At 43.6% G+C, this 20859-nt stretch overlaps 1 protein-coding gene across 1 annotated transcript in view; it reads right to left on the bottom strand.

The window, feature by feature from the left end:
* The window catches only part of LOC102373313 (sodium channel protein type 5 subunit alpha-like), a 116889-nt gene that overhangs the window by 86516 nt on the left and 9514 nt on the right, over nt 1-20859 (bottom strand). The window contains exons 4-9 of the mRNA XM_025203357.1: nt 18832-18960; nt 12961-13052; nt 8133-8339; nt 6401-6467; nt 2494-2632; nt 823-1017 (exon numbers count right to left, since the gene is read on the bottom strand). Coding sequence (XP_025059142.1) covers nt 823-1017; nt 2494-2632; nt 6401-6467; nt 8133-8339; nt 12961-13052; nt 18832-18960 — 829 coding nt within the window. The remainder of the gene's footprint in view (nt 1-822; nt 1018-2493; nt 2633-6400; nt 6468-8132; nt 8340-12960; nt 13053-18831; nt 18961-20859) is intronic.

Here is a 20859-nt window from a genome sequence, read left to right as displayed (position 1 = left end):
CTCTTGTTTATGATAGCTTTTCAGATAATGTAAGACTGTTATTACATCTCTACTTAGTCATCTTTTCTCCAAGCTAAGCATGTCTAGTTCTCTCAACCTTTCCTTGTATGGCTTGCCTTCCAACCATTTAATCATTTTGTCACCTGTCTCTAGACCCTCTCTAGTTTCTCCACGTACTTCTTAAACAAGGAGCACAAAACTGCACAGAACGCCTAACCAGCACCAAATAGATTGGTACTACCACCTTCCGTGTCTTCACCAAATGCTCTTGCTAATGCAGTACAAAACTGCAATGGATTTTTTTATTCTGCACTACACTGTTGACTAATTTGAGTCTGTGATCCACCAAAAGCCCAAAATCCTACTCAGCAATGCTACCACCCAAACAGTGCTCTCCCATACTGTATTTGTGGTTTTCAGTATTCTTCCCTAAGCACAGCACCATAAACTCGTCTGCACTGATCTTTATCCTGTTGCATCTAGCCCAGCTTTCCAATCTGTCAAGATCCTTCTGAAATCTACCTTATCCTCCAGTGTGCGTGCAGTCCTTCCCACTTTCATCTGCCAGCCCTGAATGAGTCACTTTAAGATTAATTGTAGTTTGACTTGATGTTGCATGCCCCCTCCGCAATAATGTTTATGTTATTGAAGTATAAGAAATTGACACCTGTGTCTATGAAAGGACACTAAACACTTTAAATAAAATGTGAGAAGTGCTTGTTTTAATCAAAGACCTCATTTCCTTATTTCATAAAAACAAGAAAAGAAAAGGGAAATTCTGTATGAATGTGTTATATCTATTGTATATAAAAAATTAGTAACCTGTTCTTTCTTTAGTAGTTCCTCAGCTTCCTGAAACAATTTCTCCTTTGCTTGTATTTCAGCTTGTGTGGCTTGGTTTTGCTCTTCATATGCCATAGTTACAACAGCCAAGATCAAGTTGAAGAGATAAAATGAACATAGAAAAATGACCACCACAAAAAAGATCATGCTTGTCTTTCCAGATGTTCGGATAACCTAAGTAAAATTAAATTTGTGAAAGTTATTGAAAAAGTGTAAAACGTACAACAACATTTGAAAACAAACCTTGTTAAATTTCTTCCCATATTGTGGAAGTAGTCAACATATAGTATTGTTTTCTTAAAGCAGAATTTCAGCAACTTATCTCCTGATCTGTGCTATTATACAGGAGCTAAGATCAGGTTTTCTAGCAGGCCCCTTTTGAATGTAGCCTAAATTCTCTAAGTTTTTACCGTAAGTATTATTTTGTGCCCATATAATATTTCCCGCCCCCCTGCAGCATAGTGTCTACCATTCATAACACTGCCAGGAGCAACTGAAAAGAAAGGAGAAAATATTTTTGAACTAAACATATTAAAATAGTTATTTCCCACCCAAGCCCAGCCAAATAAGCAAATAAGCCATAGACACAGCTTTATATGTTTTTTCTATGTACCTTGAGATAGCAGGTGCAGCTCGTGAACACTGAGATGGTGGGGCAAATGGAGTGTCCCACGGGAGCACGGGGAGGTCCCCTGCACACTCGGCAGCAGACCCAGAAGTGGACCAGAAGTACTTCTGGTCCATTTTTGGGTATACCACTCAGGAGCCTACCCCCCCACCCCAGCTCAGCGACTGATGCCTCCTGGGTCTGGGGGGGCACCTGGAGTTCCATGGCCGATCGCCGAGTGTGTGGGTGACTCCCCTGCACTCCCATGGGACACTCCATCTGCCCCACCATCTCAGCATTCATGAGCCACGCCTAGTACCCTGAGGTACGTCGAAAAAACATTTAAAGCTGTGTTTATGGCCAAATTGCTGATTCTCCAAATCAGAATCAAATCTTCAGATTCAGATTCAGCTGAAACAAATCAGGACAGTGATCTGAATCAGCAAATCAAATCACTGTCCCCTGAATTGGGCTGAATCCAAATCTGAATTGAATACTGCCCACTTAGCATACCCCTAATGTCCACACATTTTCTACCTTACCCTGCATGGTAAAGCCAGAAATAGGTCAATGTTGTGGGAGTCCATCAGACCTTGTAGCTGGGACTACCTCTGGGGACTGAGCAGGGGCTGTCAAGTCCAGAACCTGGGACTAGCTCCAGGGATTAGGTAGGGGGCTCTGTGTCTTGGACCCCTGTATAGCATCTTTAACTCTTTGTTCCACCCCAAAGCTCAGCTGAGTGTCAGGATGAGCCAGAGGGCATCTCCAGGTCTTGGTTCAAGACCTGGGACTGTCCTGGATGATGCTGCCATTGGCATTCTAAACAGTGCTGTCCACATAAAGGAGAGTCTAAAGAGGCTATTCAGTAGTGCCCTGAGGTGTTTGGCATTTCATTTTTGGTCTTTCCTAGCATTTAATTTTTTTTAAATAAATGTAACTATAGGTGTTAATAAAACAATATTGCAACATTTTCCATATTAGATAAGTCTCTGTATTTCATAACTGGCTTCTTAATTGATCCTTTTAAAAACTGAAGTACTTACTTGACGATAGAGACGCTCCCAGGAATCCTGTGTCATCAAACGAAACATGGAGAGAAAGGCCCAGCCAAAATTATCAAAGCTTGTGTAACCAAAATCAGGATTGGGTTTATGATTCTGGCAGGAATAGTTCTCTGGACATCTAGTAACAGAAGAAGCATTAGGTATTTTTGGCGGCTACCTGCCAAATTGCTTACTTTGCATAACATGCAACTAGATACTAAAAAAAGACTACTATTCATAACAAGTGTTTAAGACATGAGTCAAGTCAAAAGAAAAGTATAAATCACCATCCTGCCTTTTTTTCCTCCAAAGACTTTATTGTCCATGATAAAAATATGTATTTATGAATCCAGGATAGATCATTCGATGTTACATGAATCCTATATATGTCTCTACCGCATCTATGGAGCACAATTGGGCTCCATTCTTGAATGGAACCTTTGGTCACTACTGAAACACAAATAATAAGCAATGTATCTTTTTCTGTGAGAGGTCTCTGCAATAGGTTGACTTTTTCTACACAAAATCATAATAAATGATTAAAACCTTTTTGTTCTCTTTTTTGAGGTGGACTGGGATAACAATATATGGATGCTTTTGGAAAGAAACAGAGAAGCAAACAGAAGCCATTATTAGACTGTAGTGCAGCAGAATAGGCAATCCAGTTAGTGACAGAGTGAGACTATTCAAGATGTGGGTAGTTATTACCTGTGAAGTACAGGCGGGTAATTGGAAGTATTTAAGGTTGTAATGAGCCAAAAAGGCACTGTCTATATTAAGAACATTTTTTTTACTGTCCAGCATAGTTATAAATTTCTGTTCCCAACTTCTTTTGCAAATTCCCTTTGAGCACAAGGATTGTGAGGTCAGAGGGAGTGGCTATTCTGTGAAAAATGTGCTCCTAGTGGCATTTGTGTGTCTTTGTCTTTTTTCTATGAGTTTATTAAAGTATCTTAATTAATGGATTCAGTAAAGGTAATAATTTCACCCATCTTAAATGGTCTGGTCCTGCCACTAACCAGATTACCTATTACCTAGTTGGACTAACTAAAACCTGGTGGGACCCTACTCACAATTGGGCAGTAGGCATTGAGCGTTACAGGTTGTACAGATGGGATAGAGTGAGGAAAAAGGGTGGCAGGGTGTTGCTCTCTATATGTTAAGGAACAATATACATCCTCTATAATCAGGATGAGATCAGAGGAGGGCCAAACTGAGGTACTGTGGGTCAATGTGGTCCCTATTTTCAAGACGGGGAGAAGGGAGGAACCGGGAAACTATAGGCCAGTTAGTCTCACCTTTATCCTTGGGAAAACTGTGGAAAAAATCATTAAGGATCACATTTGTGGGAGCCCAGCAGGGGAAATAATGCTGAAAGGAAATCAGCATGGGTCCATTGCAGGTAGATCCTGCCTGACTAATCTTGTTTCTTTTTTGACCAGGTCACAAAATGCTTAAACACAGGGGTCAAGGTACATGTCATCTACATAGACTTTAAGAAGGCCTTTGATATGGTATCGCATTCTGTTCTGGTAAATAAACTGACAGGCTATGATGTAAATGATGACACGATCAGGTGGGTGGCAAATTGGCTTAGGGATCGCACCCAGAGTGTAGTGGTGGATGGGTCAATATCAACCTGGAAAGATGTGGGCAATGGAGTCCTGCCAGGCTCGGTCCTTTGACTGGTGCTATTCAGTGTCTTCATCAGTGACTTAGATGAGGGCATGGAGAGCACCCTGTCCAAGTTCACAGATGATACTAAATTATGGGGCAAAATTAACACATCAGAGGGTAGGGAACAGATCCAGGTAGAACTGGACAGGTTGGAAAAATGTGCAGAATTATAAAACAACAACCTAATGTAAGCCCCTGGGCTATAACATGAGGTTGCTATAGCCCTGGGCTATAACATAAGGTGTGCTCTGCCCCTTTACATTACTAGGAGCAGAACTTAGTCAGGCCTCTTCCCTTCACTCGCTCTTTGGGCTCTCCCCAGGCAGGTTGTGCTCTTCTAGGAGCAGGCACCTAAGTGCCCTGCAACAATGACCTCAACAGCACAGCATCGGAAAGGGATCTTGGAGTCATAGTTGACTCCAAGATGAACATGAGTTGTCAGTGTGATGAAGTGATCAACAAGGCTAACCACACTTTATCATGCATTAACAGATGCATGATGAACAGGTCCTGGGAGGTGATGCTTCCCCTCTTTGTGGCCCTGGTCAGGCTGTAGTTGGAGTACTGCATCTAGTTTTGGGTGCTGCACTTCAAGAGGGATGCGGAAAAACTTGAGAGGGTTCAGTGGAGGGCCAATCGTATGGTCAGAGGCCTGCAGGCAAGGGCCTATGAGGAGAGACTGAGGGACCTAGGTCTCTTCAGCATTCGCAAGAGAAGGTTGAGAGGTGATCTTGTGGCTGCCTATAAATTCATCAGGGGAAGGCAGCAGGGAATAGGAGATGCTCTATTTATTAGGGCACCCCTGGAGTAACTAGAAACAATGGCAAATTGATGGAGAACAGATTTAGGTTGGACATTAAAAAGAACTTCTTCACAGTAAGGGCTGCCAGTAATTGGAATGGGCTTCCAAGGGAAGTGATGCTCTCCCCTATCTTGGGGTCTTTAAGAGGAGACTGGACAAGCACCTAGCTAGGGTCGTCTGACCCCAGCACCCTTTTCTGCCCAGGGTAGGGGGTCAGACTCGATGACTTATTGAGGTCCCTTCTGACCCTAACATCTATGAATCAATTCTACTGCTCTGGTTTTCACATCTTCATTCCTAGTTCACAACCCTCCTCCATCCCTCCAAGTAGACTGTTTCAATTTGTATGAAGTCTTTTCTCTGATACTTAGCTTAGCCTGCCTCTGCTTCTTCAGACCTGAGAAATAGCACCCAATGTCCAAAAGCTTGTCCAACAGTTCTCCCTCATACACAGTTGATCCAATAAATGGTATCACAAAAAAGCCTTGCCTTTTGGATGTTTCCTGGATCATCACAGCTAAAACAACACTCCAACCCTACTACAGCTTTAGAAAGAATAAAGGGCTTTTGTTTCTCTATGTAAAGGCCTTATACACATTGCACTTGGAGCTGTTCAAGCGCTGATCAGTGTTCATACTAGTTCAAGTTTGGAGCAGTCACACTGAAGGCTAAAAACCTTCTCTGTCCCTCACCTGCACAGCTATGACTTGCCACTAGAGGGCCGGTGAGACAGGACAGGCTTCTATCCCTGGTTTAGCAGGGGGGGGGGGGGGGGAATGGTTATAGATGGGTTGGGGTAGAGAGAGGGGTTGGAACATGAAGATGGGAGGCGGAGAGTTAATGGGATGAAGTGTGTAATGAAATGGGAGGTAGAAAGGAAATGGGGGTGGGGGGAGGGTAGCGAGATGAAGGAAGTCAGCCAGTGAAGGATAAAATAAAAAGAAGTAAAAAAAATTTAAAAGAAATAAAGAGGAAGTAAATAAAAGAAGGTCTCATGTTTCAATAAATTGAGGTTTGGGATTGAGATGTGGGGGGTGCAGGCTGTGTTTCCTGGGGTGGCTGGGAGGTGGGAGCAGTGAGGGAAGGTGCTTTTGGGGGAACTATTGGCCCTGCCTTGGGAAGGAAGCCCCAGCTTATAGGGACTTGATACAGCCCCCTACCTTGTTCCCCTCCAATCCTCCTAGACCCCCACTCCTGGACCCATCCATGATTTGTGACCTGGCTAAATGGCATGTGCTTTGCAGGTTGTTTGCAAGGGGCCATGTCCATGGGGATGGGAAGGTTGTACACCCAGGGGGTCTTTATCTCTGTATACTTGACTAAGGAAATAACAGCCTCCAGGAAATTCACCTGCAATTCTATGGGCAAAATTAAAAACAAAAATAGCAAAAGAAAGAAACAACTTAAAGGGCCGTTCATTTTACTTACTTAAGTTCTGAATATGGGTTACACAGTAATATGTCATTGGAATTGTTCATTCTGGCGCAGACATCTCCTGCAAAAAAGAAAGGATTATAAAATTACAAGTTATTTACAAACATTTCCCCTAATTAACAGATGTTAAAAATATCAACTGCAGATATAAACTAAACAGTTACTAATCTATAAATAATTACATTTTTTATTCAAGAGGAAATACAGCTCACCTCTTTAAGAATACCTTTGTCAAATGTACAGGATATAACATAGGGAATTTTGCTGAGCTGGGGAAAATTTTTAAAGAAATAATTTATTTGCTAAAAATGTTCTTTTGGAACAGCTGAAACCATTCCCTCATTGGGTTGAATTTAACAGACTTTTGGCAAAAATAAAAATCAAGATGTCTGAACTCAGGGCCATTCCCAAAAACAAGGTAGTGATGGTGGTATTGCCCTTCATATACTGTACAGCCCACTTATTATACAACTGACCTAGAAAGTTGGAGACCCCATCCATCTCCCAGCTGTTTCTCAAAAGGTATTCCTGACCAGAGACTCCCATATTTCTATTTGAATGGCAGGAAGTTGAGAGATATGGAGATTTAAAAGACACAAAAGCAACCTGCTAATATTATTACTTTTTGATTTATAATGGTATGCTATGATAGCTAAAGGAGTGACCATGAAAAGCAAATGTCATCTTCTTGGCTTATACCCTAAATTAAAAGAGATAAAGACTTTTTTAGAGAATATATTTGTTCATCAATGACAATTCCATCTCAGGAAAATTCTTGCCTGGAAGCCTGCTATATAGTAGCTCCTGAGGTGATGAGATGAAGGTTTCACAAAAGGCAAAAAACCAGAGAAGTATATAAGACTTGTCTCCAGAACTTTTACCTTTACTTTTGCATTTTTATACTTAAGCTATCTAAAGCATGTGTGTAACTGATGTACACCTGACTCGCATTTGGGCATAGGTGTTAGGGCTGCAATCAACTGGCCAGTGCCCCACGCTGACCAGAAGAGCCCCATGGATTGGCCCAGAGTCCAGGGGCAATGGGGTAAAAGTAGGCCGGAAGACAAAGATGGGGGAAGCATGTGTCAGGAAACCAGAAACAAATCCAGACACTGTTCCCATTGCCAGAGACCCTGGAGAAGATCCAGATGCTCTTCCCACAACGGAGGGGAATGGGGCCACTCTTCCTGAGGCCAAAATGCCTGGGGAAATGCCAGACCCCACCCCCACTTCCAGAGCATTGGGGCATAGCCAGACACCAATGCGGCCACACCTGGACCACCAGGGAATCACTAAGATCACCTCCAGGCAAGTGAAGGCTCACCTAGCAACAATGAAGTCATGGCAGGTGAACAGACTAGGTGCGACATGACTCAAGGGGGTGGGATATGCCCATGGCCCATTGGGCAGTGCGTTGGGTATGAGTCTGTCACAATGTGCCATACAATTCAGAACACAGGCTATGAATACTTAATGCCAGGGCCAAACCTACAGTCCAAGATATTAATAGTTACCCGTTCTTGGTGTACACATGCTTTGTAGTAGACCTGCCCCTTCGAATATTTTATGGGAATCTAACTACTTGACCTGTCCATATTCTGAAAAATATATGTTATGTGAAAACTATTATGCAACCATATTTTCAACATTGGCATATTTAATCAGAGCATACATAAAATCAAAAGATATGATTCTTTCTTAGTGGTTAAAAAAGAGAAAACAATACCTGGACTGCTTGAATCATATACTTTAGCTTCCTTACAAAGTGATTCATCATATGTAGCATTGTTGAGGACACATTTAAATTTCAAGTGGCCCATAAAGAGCTGGAGGCCTACAAGGGCGAAGACACTCAAGCAGAAAACAGTGAGGATCATCACATTGGCAAGTTTCCTAACAGACTGGATAAGTGCATTTACAATGACTTTCAGACCTAGAAAAATAATGCTGAGAGTGTGAATCTGAAAAGGAAAGTAGTATTAGTTCCACATTTAGCCAAGTGCAACAACTACAGTTATGTAAAATGATGAACTGTACAGTGTTGCAGTTCTGTAGGATAAACTGCAGTAGAGAACTAGCAATTGTGAATAATTTTATTCTAATTTCCTAGTTCTACTTTGCTTTTTAATTCTTTTTGAGGCTAACTGCACTCAGTACAGTACTAATTCAAAATTGCACGTAAGCACACTCATAAAAGCAGGCTTTTGTACATACTTTGCTTAAAACAAGTAAAACTCCCACTGCTTTTAAAGAGTTTCATCTGGGTGCATGACCAGATCCACTAGTTTAAAGAGAAAACCTATTTAATATAATCATATAAATTGAAGATCAACAGTAAGACAGAAAAACCTCCCAAATCTAGCATGAGAGAGAGACAGCAATACTAAAAATTTTAATCAATGACTTTTGTCTGTTATTTAGATTGAATATTCAAAATAAAAACTGACGTGTAATTTTAATACCTTTATTGTCCACTTATTAAGGGTGTGCTAGAATATTGTTTTGTATAAAAAGTCTTTATGAAAAGGCTAGGACTGAATATAATATATGCACTGAATTTTACAATAGATTTTAATAACTTTTTTTTATTCCAAGGGAATTTAGGGCTCTTGCAAAAGGGATTAGGGGGTGGGGAGCACATCTCTGGAGACTTTTGAACTTTGTCTGTAATATTTAAAATAAAGGCATCCCATCTTTGAATATAGGACTCCCATATGTGTTACAAGAGATCTGTGCAAATAGGGTCTCACCAGGGACATCTACAGGTTGCTTAATTAACTGTGAAGTAAACATCCCAGTCTACATGTGCGTCCCTATTAGGGTGCACAAAACTAATAAACTCTGCAGCTGGGTAGGACTTATAAATACAAGTCCTGCCTTGCTGAGTAGTTTTTTCATGTGTAGCAGTGCATGTGTAGATGATGACTGGCTGGCTGGGGCACAAGGGTGCTTCAATGCCAGGGCTGCCTGCTGGCTAGCCCTGTGCTGAAACACCCTCGTGCCCCAGCCAGCCTCTCCACAGCACTCTGAGCCCAGTCAGAGCAGCCTCAGGTTGGCAGGATGACTCCCTGGGACACCCTGCCAGCTGGGGCTGCTGCAACCCAGCTCAATGTGCTGCAATCCGGGCGAACATGTCAACTGCATGCCTGGGAGCTTCCCAGGAGCAATAAACGCTGGAACAATATGCTCTTCAGTTTATTGCTGCCCTCTAATGGCACATGTACCCACCATCTGCAAAACTATTAAAAAGGGCATTGTTGGTTTTTAAGAGTAAAACCATATTACTATTTCAATGACAGTATTTGCTGGGAAAGACATTTTCCATTGGTTGAAAATATATCTCCAAAAAAAATTGGTTCTGCTACAAAGGTGGTGAAAACGACAAAGACCTAGACTTTCTTTCAAAGTACTAATTAAGCAATCACTTCTATTGTAACAGCAGTGAACAGAGAGGAAATCTGCCTGGGAGTTCACTGCATGAAGGAGCCAGGGAGGCCTGTGTATGTGCATGTGCACACCTGGAGGAGGTGGGGAGTTCTTTCGCTTTCCTTGGTTTCCTACAGCCTAGGTGTCATCCATTCAAAAAGGCAGATTTCACCCAACTCAAGCAGATAGTAGACATGGTGCCATGAGCGTACTGAAGGATAAAGGTGCCCAGGGCACTGGAAGTTTCTAAAGGACACAGCACTGGAAGCCCAACAAGAAACCATTCTGAAATGATAGAAGCACAAGAAGAGTAGCAAGAGACCAATGCAGCTGTACAAGGAACTTCTAGGACGCCTCAAATGCAAAAGGAAAGCATACAGGCAATGGAAAGATGGGCACGTCACCAAAGGACCTTACCAGGAAATTGCAAGAACCTGCATGGACAAAATCAGGAAGGCAAAGAAAAAGAGCAAGCTGGACCTGATGAGGGAGATTAAGAACATGAAGAAGAAGTGTTATAAGTATGTTGGTCAGAAAAGAAAGACCAAGGAAGCTGTGTCTAGTTTTGGACCCCCCACTATAGAAAGGATGTAGACAAGTTGGAGAGAGTCCAGCAGAGGGCAACAAAAATGGTTAGGTGGTGGGACACATGACTTATGAGAAGCTGAGGGAACTGGGCTTATCTAGTCTAGAGAAGAGAAGACTGAGCGGGGATTTAATAGCAGCCTTCAACTAACTGAAGGAGGACTCCAAGGAGGATGGAGCTGGACTGTTCTCAGTGGTGGCAGATGATAGAACAAGGAGCAATGGGCTCAAGTTTCAGCAAGGGAGGTTTAGGTTGGATATCAAGAAAAACTCTCACTAGGTGGGTGGTGAAGCCCTGGAACAAATTACCTTGAGAGGCTGAGGGATCTCCATCCTTGGAGGTTTTTAAGGCCCACCTTGACAAACCCTGGCTGGAATGATCTAGTTGGGAATGGTCCTGCTTTGAGCAGGGGTTAAACTAGGTGACCTCCTGAGGTGCCTCGTAGCCCTAATTTTTTATGACTCTGGGATTCTGTGACTATATGAAAGGCTAATCAGAAGCAGCCAGTGTGGACTTACTAAGAATAATGTTAAGTAAACTGGATAGAGGGTCTTGACCTCTGCACAGGGTCAAACTGATTACCATATTTCGGCTCCGGAAGGAATTTTATCCCATGGTCAGATGGAATGGACTGTAGGAGTGTTTACCTTCCTCTGTAGGGGAAGGCATGGCCCTCTACTCAGGACCTCTTGAACATATACTAACAACATTTTATAGAAGCATGACATTGGCTGCTGTCATTCCCTTACTTTACCTGTGTCGGGTTAGGGTGTTAAGTCTATGTTGTGGTCAGGGTTGAGAGTAGTCTTATGCAGAGTTTAGAATATGGTTGTATGGGATAACTGTCATGGAGGACCCACAATATGAAAAACAGATGGTGGGAAGACGAGGCAAAGGACATTCAGCATCTCACTGACATCCACAATGCACACGTTTTTTCAGTGCCACTCACCCCACATGGAAACATGTGTCCAAGCTGCAACAGAATCTGTCTCTCCCAGATAGGTAAGGTGTCCATATGTCCCTCTTTAGCCAAGATAGTCCTGGATTTCAGAGGCCAGTCCTGGCTGGCTGTTCAGAATTATAATGGGTGTTCCAGTAAAGCGGGGCATGGGTCGCAGTCTAGCCGGGAGTCAGAGCACTGTGGAGAGCCTTGAGGGTGGGCAGCTATGTTCTGCAGCTTGCCTGGCACACCACCTCCATCTCTGCCAGCTTGTGAGAGCATGGGGAGGGGGGACATTGTCCTAGATTTCCCAGATTAATTACCCAGATGTCTAGGATTTCCATATGGTCAGCCTACAGACAGACCTTGTCAGCCATCTTTGGATCCACAGATAAAACAATCACAAAGACCATCATCCCTGACTATGGGGGATTGCCAATGATGGGATCCCATCCTGATGATGGGATGGTTTGGTTAGGGATGATCCTGCCTCAGGTGGGAGGCTGGACTGAAAGACTTCTGGAGGTATCTTCCAGCCCTGCTTCTCTATGACTCTATTACTTTATGACAGACAATGTATTTAGTGAGATTTCCTTGTATGTGATTATAAGACAAAGGTCTTTATTCCCTATGCTGATTCAGGCAAAAAATCTTGTTTTGTATTCAAGTAAATATGATATTAGTGAAACTAGAGAAAATGGAGATTAGTAGAGAGATTGTAAAAATAATAAAGAACTAACTGAAAGTGAATGTCAACCAATAGTGATAAAAGAGGAGGTATCAAGATGGAAGGAGGTTATTGGTGGAATTGGATGATGTGATATCTGCCACAGTATGGTACTGGGCTCAGTGATCCAAGGCATCCATTCCAGTCCTATGTTTCTATCCTTTATGAGAGACAATGAGGTTATGGACTTGGAACTGTGCATTCCATATCAGAGATGAGCTTTATTATTTCAAGTTCTACCACAAGGGACATTTCCTTTACCCTTTCCATAGTACCTGACGTGGTATGAGAATACAAAATCTTGCTCAAGCGTGTTTATTTCAACATCAGTGGGCATGTCTACATGAAATGTTTACCGTGCAGTTGACTAATTAGCTATGCAGTAAACATCTTGGCATCTACATGTGCACCCCAAACTAATTTACTCTGCATCAGGATAGTACTTGTAAATATGAATAAAAATGAATAACCTCCAGAGCTTATTGCTCCAGACTTAATTGCTCCCAGAGGCATGTTAAAATAGCATGCCTGGGAGCAATGAACTCTGAAGCGGGGTGGGGGAGATGCTGCAGGGGGAAGAAGTTGGGGAGGCAGATGGCAAGGAGGCCACCTGACCCCTCCAGATTTATTTTCCCTGTGTAGCAGTGGGAGGGGGACAAAGTCAAGGCAAACCTCTCATAATTAGATTCTATACCTGGAAAATTATAACAAATTTATAAATTTTCCAAGTACAGAATCTAATTATTGCGGGTTATCTTATATTCAAGTAAATATGGCAATCATACAAAAATGGTACACAACAACAGTGAAGAAATAAAAGACAACAGGCATTTGCAGATGACAGCCAATCAGAAAAAATCATTGCTGCTTACCAGGGAGTACTGAAATTGCTTTAAAAGTCCTTAGTACCCTGAAAGTCCGAAGAGCTGAAACATTCTGAAGTGATCCAATGAGGCTTATATACCTATAAGAGCATATCACCAATTATTGAAATTACATGAGAGAAAATACCATTTAACTGAATAACAAGGAAGATATATCATAAAGTGGTTTTAGATATCAACTTTTTTCTGGGCATATCTGCATGCAGAATATTTTAGGAAAACTAGCCATGTAATAAGGCAGCATTTCCCATGAATCTTGCCAATTCCCCTGCTGCCAATTGCCACTGGCAAAAGGAATCAGCAGCAATTGGTAGCAGGGGAACTGTGGGCAATCAGCAGCAAAGGAAGTGATGGCGGAGGCTGCAGGAGGGAGATGCAACAGTGTTTGACTTTACTACTGTGGCGCATAAATGTTGCAATAAGGGATTAGTTCAAATAATATATAAACCAGGGGCAGGAATCAGAGTGGTCCCTTAGGTACCTAAATGAAACTCAGCAAGCTCACTTAGGGGCTTCTGTGTCACCATAAAATGTCAATTTGGACTCATATTCTGCATACTTAAGATGACAAGGTTTTTTGGGTGAATCTGATATCTTTTAATAGACCAACTTCAGTAGTTGGAAAAAAATTAAGATAACACTTTTTAAAGAAAAATAACACTGTTATGGTGAACTACTGTGATGAGCAGGGATCCTGGTTTTCTCTGATTAAAAAATCCTCATTTTTTGGTTAAAAGGTAACCCCAAATCCACATTATTCCATGATTAAAATGAAACACCACTACATATTAGTGATGTTTCATTTAAATCACCGAAAAATGTGGATTTGGGGTTACTTTTTTTTAACTGAAAATTGGGATTTTTTTTAAAATCAGAGAAAACTAGGATCTCTGGTGATGACAGAATCTAAAAAGAAATAACAAGTATGCAGTACTAGCAGATGGCTTTTATGATGTATTAGCATCACAAGGCCAAAAAAATATATGGACATTTCACTGTAGCACAGAGTAAGTTATAAATGCCTCCTAATGAATGGCTACGTTATCCACAAACATAAGGGTATACACACAGGTTTTCCCCCAGTACTTACTGCATATGCAAACACAAGAAGAGAAAGGTTTACAAGTATGACATCTCGCTTAGCAGCAAGAAACAGGGCAGAACCTCCATGTTATAAGGGTGTAACAGGGGCACCTACCCTCAGTTACTGAGTGCAAAGGAGATGTGGAAATAAGTTTAACCAGGTCTCTTACTTGACTAAGAGGACAGACAAAGAGAGAGAACGAGAAGAGAAAAGATGCTGATGCTATGTGTTTCAAAATATTCTAAGATAAGGAAAAACCTTCATGCCTTGTTTAGTCTTGATATATTAATCTCTGTGTGCAAATGTTAACCTCCTCCTTTCCGGGAACCAGAAACTGATAGCTGTTCCCAAAACACAATGTGTTTGCTGAATAAGTAAACCTCCTACGTGTGACAAACGGATGATCAACTTCTTCCTGTTTCTTCAAGGTTGCTCTGTCTGAACCATGCATCTTTTCTCGCTGTCTAAAGTATAAATACATTTGTAAGCTTATAGAGTTCAGAGTTCCTTTGAGAACCCTCGTGATCACTTGTACAGCTCTAAATAAACCAAGATGGCTCTGTCAATTCTGATACAACCACAACGCGAAGTTTGATTTCTTCCACAGAGAGGACGCAGTGGGGCAGACTACAGAGAAGCAGGCTATAGTTGTAGGTTGCAGAGGGACAGACTCCAGAGTAATAAGCCAATGCTGATTAGTACAGAGAAACCTCTGTGCACATAAGGGACGGGGCTATAAACAGAGTTCCTAGGTTAAGGAGTCAGTGTTGACCCAGGTGAGGCGCAGGAAAAAAGCTCTGCAGGGAGTACAAGAGACAGCATGCCACTGGAAAGCAGATTCAGTAATTATGCTGATCATTGGCGGTGCGTAGGGGGTGCACCAGTGTCGGCGGCACCTGCAGGCAGTCCCTACTCACCACTGCCCCCCCCCCCGTTGCCAACATCACCGCTGGCATCTGCGGGTGGTCAGCGATCGCTGTTGGCTGCTGCTGATGGCATCTGTGGGTGGTCACCGACCCCTGGTCGGTGCTTGCCACACCTCCCCCACCCGCCGTCACCAGTGCTGGCGGCATCTGCAGGAGCTCCACACTTACCGCCGCCACTCTTCTGCTGCTGTGAGCACCGCCGCGCCCCCATAGCTGCCGGTGGCACGTGTCGTTCATGATGCCGATGGTTTTTGTTCGTGTTAGCCATGAGTCACGAGGTGGCTTCAGGGGTGATGGGAGGCCACTGAAGATGCACTGAGGCATCAAAATGTGTGGCAGGCAAGAGACGGAGATGACTGACCAAAATGCCTAATAGGTTTCAGAGGGCCACTGGAGGATTCAAATGTTACAGGAAAATTGAGGCCTGCTACAAAGGGTTTTTGGTATTGTAGGTGGGGTTGGAGGGTCATCAATGGGGATCTTAAAAATCTGACATGGAAAAACATTGAATTTACATTTTTACAAAGAATCTTCAGAATTGCCAGGTTAAAAAAAATACTGAAAATAAAATGCTGCTCCTTAGTGGAAGCCAGCAGTTTTCACAGCTGCTGCAGCAGCCTGCTGCAGGGAAGAAGCCACCAGAACACGGGGAAGCAGCTAAGATGGCAGCCGCCCCTTCCTCCCTCCATGGCTGACTGGTCAAGAGGGCTGCCTATGGCATAGCCCTGCCTCTCTCCACCAATCAACTGTGAGGGGTGGAGCTGCATGAACCACAGCCTTCTTGGACAATCAGCGGCGAGAGGCAGGGCTGCTGCCAGGGCTCCTCAGCCAGTCAGCATTGGGCGGGGAGGGAGCTCACCACAGAAAAACAAGGATTTTTGTTTTTTACAACTATTCACTAGGTGAACAAATTCACCAAAGGACCCCAGGGAAAAACCAAGAGGAACAGTCATAAACTCCTAGAAGGTTTCAGATTGGATATAAGGAAAAACTTCTTCACGGTTCGTGTGACCAGACTCTGGAACAGACTCCCAGCAGGGATGGTGCAGGCACCTACCCTGGAGAGCTTCAAAAGGAGACGGGACGCACACCTTGCTGGGGTTATTTGACCTCAGCAGTCTTTCCTGCCCAGAGCAGGGCCCCTCTTTCCTGCCTAGTTAGGGAGGCTGGACTAGATGATCCCATGAGGTCCCTTCCAGGCCTAAACTTCTGTGAATCAGTGATTTCTTTTTTTTTTTTTATCATGGGAAACTAGGATCACGTCGAGAAACATCCCTTTCTGCCTTTTGAAAAACAACAACCCCCACCTGACCCCAAACTCAACCCTGCCCCAGTTTTAAATGTAATACTGAAACCCTCAACTCAAAGGCACTGAAATGAACATTAAACCTCAAAAATGCTTTCAGGCACACTCACCCTTCAAGCACAGGGAGACTCCATAGTTGTTCAGATGTTTTATTGATGTATTTACAGTTTTAAAGCAATTTGGAAGCCTAATAGGGCCTCAATTACTGTCGTAAAATAAAATCTAAATACCTATATATTTTGGCATTTGATTTTCATTTTTTTATCATGAAAAATCAGAGTTCCCCCTGCCCCCTTTACTCACCAGGACGTGGGTCCACCTGCAGCTGCCCATCCATTCCCTCCCACCTCACTGCTCTGTGCCACTGAGCAGCCTTGATATGCTGGTGCTCTGCCCCATCCCTGCCAATGCCCCCCACCTCCCCAGGTTCTCCTCACTACCAACCTGCAGCCCCCTGTCCCTGCAGCCCTGCTGGAAGGAGGCCCAGCTTCCAGGGCTATAGTACCAGGGCCAGGGTCCACAGTCCCATGCCCCGCTCCCAGCAGCATGCAAGTTCTGGTTGCCACCCACAAGAACTGTGGGCTCAGGACTCCCTGCCCTGGTGCCCTCCCCCTAGGAGCCTCTGCTGCCCAGGGGGTGGGACGTGGTGCAGGAGGGCAGAGAGGCCCTGTGCCAGCCATGCCACCATGGTGAGGCAACCCTTGCCCATCCAGTAACAGCGGGGACAGTGGTATGGAGTTGTGCCCCCTGTTGCTGCCAGGTGGGCAGGGGGCATGTTGCCATGGTGATGCAGCTGGTGCAGGGCTCCTGGCAGCAGTGTCAACACCGAGCCTCTCTGCCCTCCTGCATTGGGTTCTAGCTGCTGGGCTTTGGAGGCCCCTGGGGGGAAGAGCAGCAGGGCAGGGAACCCTGAGCCCTGCAGCAGGCAGTCTGCATCTGTCATCTCTACACACACAAATTGGGGGGGGGCACATGCCCCCCATGCCCTGCTCCCCTGGAGTGCACACAACATCAGGGAGCCAGCCCCGCCCCCCTGCAGATGAGCTGCCTGTGGCTCCCTCCCACTTCCCCAGCAGGGCCCTGTGGCTGTGCATTCATGCCTTTGCCCCAGGCCCAACGCACAGCCCCAGCTGAGCAGCACCCCAAGCCCCATCCTGGCTACTTCCTTCCCTCTCTCACCCCCTCCCTTACCATGGGAGCCTCAATCTGCCCCCCTCCCCACAGACTGACCTGCAGGGACCTGTGGGAGCTGCTCTCCACACTGCCTGGCTGCTACATGCATGTATGCACATGCATGTGGCACCTCCTGTGTCCCTCTTCTCCCAGCCACAAGCAGCCTGTTGCCGGCTAGAACGCTCCCAGCCTGCAAGGGGAAACCACCATTTCCTGAATTTTTCTCTTTTAAAGGAGAAAATCTGCATTTTTCCACAGAGAACAGAAAACCCAGAGTGCTGCTTATGAGTCACCTAGGATACTGACACTATTTAAACACATATTTTCTTACAATAATTGGGAAGTCTTAGTCATGCATTGATAAGTACTTTTAGGAATGTGAACTGAACGGTCATTAGAAATAACTTTAAACTATTTTACAAATAGTAATTTGCATGTTGATATCTTTGTCTGTACTTATCTTTGTTTAAACTGGGGTATCCTCTCTGGCCAGAAGTAAAGACTTAGAGAATTCTAGGTAGACAGGCAAGTTGTTTGCTAGATGCACTGAATTTAGAGTTTCAGAGGTAGCTGTTTGATTTACATACTTACAAGATTCTTAACACAATGCTATCCAGTTGCAAGTGTATTTTCTCACATACCACATGCCTCCAAATAAGACATAAGCCTTATTCGTAGGAAGGAAGAATTAATTTCCCCCCCTAGAGTTATGAATGCATAGAACAGGGACAGGGCTTAAGCTTTATCTCATTCACCCTCCCTTAATCAAAAGCTGAAAATCTGGCTGTTGCTTAGGACTGGTGTTCATGGGTGGATCTTTGATTTTGAAAAGGGCTAAAAAGAGCCTCCAGAACTGTGAAATAGGAGAAAAATGCTGCTGTTGCTGCTGCTGCATGAAACCAAAGCAAAGTGCTCCTATACAAAGCAGAAACTCAGCTTCTCTGATTAAGACACATCCCAATGTTGTGGGCTGATTTTTGGGGGGGGAGAAACGTGTGTGTAGTATGTGAGTAAATGTAGTACATAAAAACAAAAATGAGAGACAAACTCTCTCTCTCCCTTCTGTCCTAGACTGTATGAAAAATAGCTTGATTAATTTATAGTTTTTGAATGAATAAATATGTTAGACTAGATTGTGAGTGTACATGCATGAAAGCTTCTGTTAAGTGAAAGAGATGAGCATTCACAATCATTTAGATTTGATTGTGGTAAGGTTTGTGGTAATTCTTTCTTCAAGTAATGAGCACTACAATGGACATGAGCAATTTGACCACAATCAGATTCCAAAGCATGTGGGATATCAGGCAAAGTAGCTTAATGGCACCTTAGCCGCTTTTCCTCAGGAGAAAAACAAATAGAATGTTACTTACGTCATAATGATAACAATGAAGTCTAGGCAATCACATGGATCTCTAAGAAAAGTGAGTTCACTCCAAACAAATCCTCTTGCCAATATTTTTATTGATATTTCGGCGGTGTAAATACCAGTAAAAATGTACCTGAGAAGTAAATTGTACATGAAAATAAAAAGTGTTAGCACTTACTAGGAAAAGCTTCACAGACAAATTTTATTTACATTTTAAGTTTCCAGGTGTGTGGAGGCAAGAAATTTAAAAGAAATTGGAAGTCTGTGTCTATATTACTGCCAGCACTGCAATAAGTACAAGTTCTATGTAAGTTTCCTTTCTGATTTTAGACACAATTACATCCATAATTGTGGGAAAATTTGTGCAAAAATTTCACTTTTCAAGACTGTTTAAAAAATAATAAACAATCCCTAAAAGACTTAGTGATGGAGTTATTTGGTCATTTTTCATACAGCTTTTTTATAATTATTACCTGGGAAAGGCCCAATTTGTTATAATTGGAACTTTTCATGAAAACATGTATACTCTGAATGTTCTTGTTAAGAAGATTTCTCATACCTAGTGTGGACCTTTCATGAAGAGTGTGGGGAAAGGTAATCCCAGAATAGCCAAGAACCTAGTAATAAGATCTCAGTGGGGAAAACCTAGGTAAAAGTCTTTGCTTTGACTATTTCGGGAAGGAGAATATCTGTCCTGTTCTGGTTCTAAGGAAGATTGAGCATTTTTTAAACAGAATTTTTTTTTTATTTTTGTTTTTTTTTTTTTACACAAAACAGAATTCTTGTTTTATAGCATTGACTCCATTATCTTGAATGGCCTGGCACGACTGTTCATCTCTCAAATATTTTAGGATAACCTAAGGAATGCCATCTTCAAATGGGGTAAGGAAAAATGGAGCCTGTCCTTATGGTACATCAGAGAGCAAAGTGAGTCAGCTGATAAAGCAAGGCATATGATGTACCTCAGGTATGGCCAATCTACGGTACAGGAGCCCCAAATGGCATGGGCAGCCTCTGTGTGGAGCACACAGCTGATCAAGGAGGGAAGAGGGAGTACAGTGGAAGATAGGGCAGGGAGCACAAAGCAAACTAGAATATCAGACAGGGAGCACAAGGAAGGAAGCAGACAGCAGAACAGCAGATTCATAGACTCATAGAAAATTAGGACTGGAAGGGACCTCAGGAGGTCACATCTAGTCCAATCCTCTGCTCAAAGCAGGACCATCCCCAACTAGATCATCTGAGTCAAGGCTCAGTCTAGCCAAGTCTTATAAGCCTCTGAGGATATAGATTCCACAACCTCTCTGGGAAACCTCTCGTGAGGGTGATCCCCTGCCCTCCTTTAAAGCTGACTTTCTGAAGGAACATCTTGAGAAGCTGGATACCTTCAAGTCAGCCGGCCCTGACAATCTTCACCCCAGGGTACTCAAGGAGCTGGCGAGCATCATAGCCCAGCCTCTAGCACGGATCTTTGAAAACTCTTGGCGCTCTGGTGTAGTGCCTGAACACTGGAAGAAGGCCAATGTGGTGCCTATCTTCAAGAAAGGGAGGAAAGTGGATCCGGCTAACTATAGGCCCATCAGCCTGACTTCTATCCCGGGGAAGATCTTAGAAAAGTTTATTAAAGAGGCCATCCTTAATGGACTGGCCGACGCCAACATCTTAAGGGATAGCCAGCACGGGTTTGTTGCGGGTAGGTCTTGCTTGACCAATCTCATTTCCTTCTATGACCAGGTGACCTATCACCTGGACAAGGGAGAAGAGATTGATGTCATATATCTTGACTTCAAAAAAGCCTTTGATCTGGTGTCCCATGATCGCCTCTTGGAGAAACTGGCCAATTGTCGCCTTGGGTCCTCCACGATCCACTGGCTGGAAAATTGGCTCCGGGGTCGGACCCAGAGGGTAGTAATCGATGGAAGTCACTCATCGTGGTGTCCTGTGACCAGTGGGGTCCCCCAAGGCTCTGTCCTTGGACCCATACTGTTCAACATCTTCATTAATGATGTGGACACTGGAGTCAGAAGCGATC

The sequence above is a fragment of the Alligator sinensis genome, unplaced genomic scaffold (assembly GCF_000455745.1).
Source record: "Alligator sinensis unplaced genomic scaffold, ASM45574v1 scaffold885_1, whole genome shotgun sequence".
NCBI classification, from domain to species: domain Eukaryota; kingdom Metazoa; phylum Chordata; order Crocodylia; family Alligatoridae; genus Alligator; species Alligator sinensis.
This window is presented reverse-complemented; position numbering and strand designations above follow the sequence as displayed.